The 4828-nt window shown below is 56.8% G+C and overlaps 1 protein-coding gene across 1 annotated transcript in view; it reads right to left on the reverse strand.

The window, feature by feature from the left end:
- The window catches only part of STX1B (syntaxin 1B), a 20967-nt gene extending 16145 nt beyond the window's left edge, over positions 1–4822 (reverse strand). The window contains exon 1 of the mRNA XM_005882065.2: positions 4692–4822. Coding sequence (XP_005882127.1) covers positions 4692–4721 — 30 coding nt within the window. The 5' untranslated portion in view covers positions 4722–4822. The remainder of the gene's footprint in view (positions 1–4691) is intronic.
- Positions 4823–4828: the final 6 nt, after the last annotated feature.

Consider the following 4828-nt stretch of genomic DNA (forward strand, 5'->3'; position numbering starts at 1 on the left):
AAAAAAATTAATTAAAATTTTATTAAAAGAAAAAAAGAATTAGCCCAGGCCAGTGTGGCTCAGTTGACCTACAAACCAGGAGGTCACGGTTCAATTCCCAGTCGGGCATATGCCTGAGTTGCGGCTCAATCCCCAGTGGTGGGCGTGCAGGAGGCAGCCAATCCATGATTCTCATCATTGATGTTTCTCTCTCTCTCTCCCCCTTTCCCTTCCTCTATGAAGTCAATAAAAAATATTTTTTAAAAAGAATTATATATCTCTAGTAAATCTAACACAACACATATGTACTGATCACCAGGAGCTGGGCCCTGTTACAAGTGCTTTGAACTTCTTGTTTAATCTTACAGCCACTCCATGAACTAGAAACTATCCATATTCCCATTTGACAGATGAGGAAACTGAGGCATCGGGAGATTAAGTAACTTGCCCAAGATTATACAGCTGATGGGTGCTGATAGGGCCATGCCTAGATTTGAAGCCAGACACTTTGCTCTTTACGGCTCAACACCCCTCAAGCGCTTGAGGATGAACTGAGAGAGTAGAGTTCCTGGGCACCCCGGGAGCTGCCTTGGGAATAGGGGTAATCGGATCAGGTCCAAGCCTCCAGCTTCAGTCCTTCCCCATTAGATACCAAGGGCCCTTGTGCGGGTGTCAGCAGTAGGAGACAACATAGACAGATGGGTAGATGGGAGGAGGAGAGGGACAATGTGAGCCAGCCAGTCACTGACCAAAGTGACCGATGGTGACAGGGTGACTAAAACAGAGGTGGAAAGAGACGGGAATTGGGTGACAGAGAAGTCACAGAGTGTGTGTGTGTATGTGTGTGTGAATACACTGGGCCCATGTTCACACACATGTGCTCACACGTGCTCCTCAGGGGTGCAAGCATCGCCTGATCTAGAGGCAGCAGCCTGTCTCCCCTGTCGCCCCCCCTTCTGCCCATCTGTGCCCCTGGCCTGGGCCTCTCCTCCTACCAGCATCTGGGCTAGCCCTCCCACCCCACCTCTCTCCTCTGCCTTCCCTGCCTTCCCACTTACTCCCTTCCGCATCCTCCCTCCGCCCCACTGAGTCACTCATTCATCGAACCAGGATGTACGATCCGCGCCAAGCTCTCTCCCAGGTGCTCTGAGCACAGTGGTGAACAAGACAGGAAGAAGGTCCTGCCTCCAGGAGCCGCCGTTCCCGTGGGGGGAGACAATGAAAACCGATCAGGACAATGTCAGCTTGTGCTAAGGAGCCGGAGAGAGAGAAGCCAGGGGAGTGACAGAGAGCCAGGAGCCGGGGCGGCTTACACAGGACGGCCAGGGAGGGCCTTCCCGGGCTGACCCTGGAGCTAAGTCCTGAGGAGTCCACTGTGCCACAGCCTGAGGGACAGAATTCACGGCAGAGGGAAGCGTGTTCCAGGCAGAGGGGAGAGCACTCAACAGAGGGACCAGCACTCTGGGCCGAGGGAACAAGTGCAAAGGTCCTCAAAAAAACAAGCCCCGCGCAGCGGGCTGGCCCCGGCTCCGCACCCAGGGCGCTCTTGGTCTCCATCCCTCTTGCACAGACGGGCTACTCTTTCCTGTTCTCTCAGGTCTGCCTTTCTAAAGCGCCTGCTGTGCCTGTCCACACCTGAGCGCTGCAGGTAGGACTCGGCCGGCCCTTGGGGCACAGGACTTGTCCTATAACAGCCCCCATCCCACCAGGCCTCAGAGTCCAGCCTCCCTCCGCGCAGGCCTCACCCTCCTCCATTTCCCAGGCTCCCCATCCCTCAGCCCACAGCGTCTCTCCCAGTGCTTTCTCTCTCCCACCAACCTTCTCTGTCTCCCTTGCCCTCCCTCCTCTCCTCTTGAGCCCCGTCCCTGGCCCCAGATTGTGGATCCTGGGACACCAATCCAGCTGATTAACCCCGACTGCAGCCTCCATTCCAGCCAAGCACCTCCTAGTTCCCAACCAAAGGGGTTTGGTACACGGGAGACAGAAAATCCTGGTTTGACCCTGGCTCTGCCATTAACAGCTGTGTGACCTTGAGCAAGTCAGGTTACCCGTGTGGCCCTCAATTTACTCTAAAATAAATTAGGGTCACCTCCTGCCCATCTCAAGGGTTCAAGAGAAATAAGCAAGTCAGCTGTGGAATGACAAACATTCATAGAGTACGGCTGGGCACCAGGCCTTCTTCTAGGTGCTTTTTGCATAGTAACTAGTTTCAGCCCTTAGGATAACCCTGCAAATTGTCAATTACTCTGATTTCACACATGAAAAAATGGACCATCAGAGAGGTTAAGCAACTTACCCAAGGTCACACAGGAAGTAGCAAAGTCAGGATTTGAACCCAAACCGTCTGACTCCCCAATCTGTGCCCTCAACTGCTATGTGATAAACATACCCAACAACCCCTTGGGAACGCTACAGCACTGTTGGAAAGACAATCACCTGCCGGGCCGACATCCCCTCCCACCACTGCCCCACCCCTCTCAGCCTCCCAGAGAGCCCTTCCCCAGGCCTCCCACGCCCTGCGCAGCTTCTCCTGCTCCCAGCCTCCCTGCTCTTAACTCTGGCAGGGAGACCCTCAGCACTCCTTGCATCTGGCAGTTTCTTTCCTCTCCACCCACCCCCTCCCAAATCTCCAGTTTCCCAGAGCCATGACTAACAGCAGAGCCAGCAGCAGGCACCCAGCCCTGCACCCTCCATACCACTTCCCACCCCTCCCGCCTCGCTGCCCCCAGGAGCCCGAGCGGACAGAGTCCTCCCCTCTGGGCAGGGTCCGCTGACCCACTCAGATGAAGACTCCCATCCCCTGCCTCCTCCTCCATCCCTTTTCCCTCTTCTCCCCTCTCTGATTCCACCACAGTTCCACCACCTCACCCCAACCCACTTTCCATTTCTCTGGATTTTGGAGTCACGGACAGTCTTGGCAGCAGGGCTCTGGGTTCAAATCTGCACGCCTCACTTGCTAGTTGTGCGTGTGGCCGTGGGCGAGTTGTTTAACCAACTCCGGGCTTTATTTCCTCAACTATAAAATGAGGGAGTCTCTCCGTCTACCTGCCTTTCCGGGAGGCGGGCGAGGGTCTAAGAAATCATGGACGGCAACCTGCTTTGGATGAAAACGACTTCTTGAGAGAAGGGCGGTTTAGAGCCCCGATGGAGCCAGCCTGCCCGGCCGCCTTTTATTAGCTCCGTGACTTCGGTAGTTACTTAACCTCTCTGGGCCTCAGTTTCCTTATCTTTAAAACGGGCTAACACTAGTTCCAGCCTCCTAGAGTTGCTGTGACAATCGACATGAGTCAATACGCATAAACCTTAGAACAGTGTCTGGCACATAAGTGTTGGTTGTTTTTTATTATTGTTATGTTCCTGATGCCTATTCAGTAAGTTTAATAAAGAAATAAACCTTCACCATTCCCTCCCTTGACCACCAATTCCTGCTTCCTTCCCACTTGCCAGCCCATCTCTCCCCAGAGACAGCAATCACTGGCCTCGAGCCCCTACCTCTCGTCTTAGGAACCTGGTTCCCCACCCCCAAATCCAGGGGGCTCTCCAAAGAGTTTTTACCCCCTCTACCCTCACCCCACACACACACACACACCTCATGTTGAGGCTCTGTTTCAAAGACCAAAAAAGCAGAGTCCTGTGTCTACTTGGCGAACAGGAAGCCCACATTCCAGCCTGATCCTCCCACTCACTCGCTTGGTGACCTTGGGCCAGTCCCTGCCCATCTCTGAGCCCCCGTTTCCCTGACCCGTCAAATGGAGTAAAGGAGCCGGGGCTGGTGCTTTATTCACCACAGGACCTGAGCCCACAGCAGGTCAGCTCTGCCTCCTGGAGCCCCGGTCATCTCTCCAAGTCCCCCAGCCTCCTCCCCACCAGGCACCAGGCTCATCAAGGTCCCAGCCCCTCCAATCGGCAGCCTTCACTGCAGACACCAGCCCCCCAGCTCAACTCACTGCCGGGCCAGGCTCCCGGGGCCTGGCCTCTCAGGCCTGCAGACCGGCCCACGGCCGCCTGCCCGGCTTTCAGGGGCAGCTCCCCGCAGAGCACAGTCCATGTCAGACAACCCAGTTCCGCCGCCTGTGCCTGGAACCTCCTCCTTCTCCTCTGCAACCCCACCTCCAACCTCCGGGGTCACCCCGCTCAGGCCCTGGCCCTCTGGCTGTCTCCCGAGGCAGCCCCTTCCCTCCTGTGCCTGAGGTGCCCCCTTCCCGTGGAGCAACACGCACGTGCGCACGCACACACTCACGCACACACTCACACACACACTCACGCACACACTTCATTCACGGCCAGGTGTGGGCATCTCGGTCCCAACCTGTGTCCTTCCCAGAGCACCCCCATGTCTGGTCCTGCTGGACTCAGCCTGGCCCAGTGACAGCCCACCTTCCAATCCCGAAAATCCGCTGCTGGGGCGGACAGCACCCTCCAGCTCCCTCCTGACATTCACTCTTCCCATCCCAGGTTAGACCAGGGCCCTCCTGGGAATGTGGGGTGTCCAAGGCCCTGGAGCCCTCTCCGGCCCCCAACACCTCCCAGCCACTGTCCCCAAAATGCAGGTTCACTGGGGAACATCAGGTGCCTCCAGAAATTGTGGTGCCCCTGCCACCCGCCTCCAGTCTCATAATTTGCCCCCACCACCCAGCACCTGCCCCACTCCACCCCCACGCGCTCCCCAAATATTGGGGTCCCTCCCCCCATTTTCCCCACCCCAAGCTCACACTCCGCAGCTCCTGAGTCCGATCCTTCATCCTGCGACGGCTCCTCCTCCTCCTCGTCCTCCTGCCTGGGCTGCTGCTCCTACCTTCAGGCTCGGTGCTGGAGGCTGGGGTCTGGGGGCGCCGGGGGGAGCAGCAGA

The sequence above is a fragment of the Myotis brandtii genome, unplaced genomic scaffold, assembly GCF_000412655.1.
Source record: "Myotis brandtii unplaced genomic scaffold, ASM41265v1 scaffold698, whole genome shotgun sequence".
NCBI classification, from domain to species: domain Eukaryota; kingdom Metazoa; phylum Chordata; class Mammalia; order Chiroptera; family Vespertilionidae; genus Myotis; species Myotis brandtii.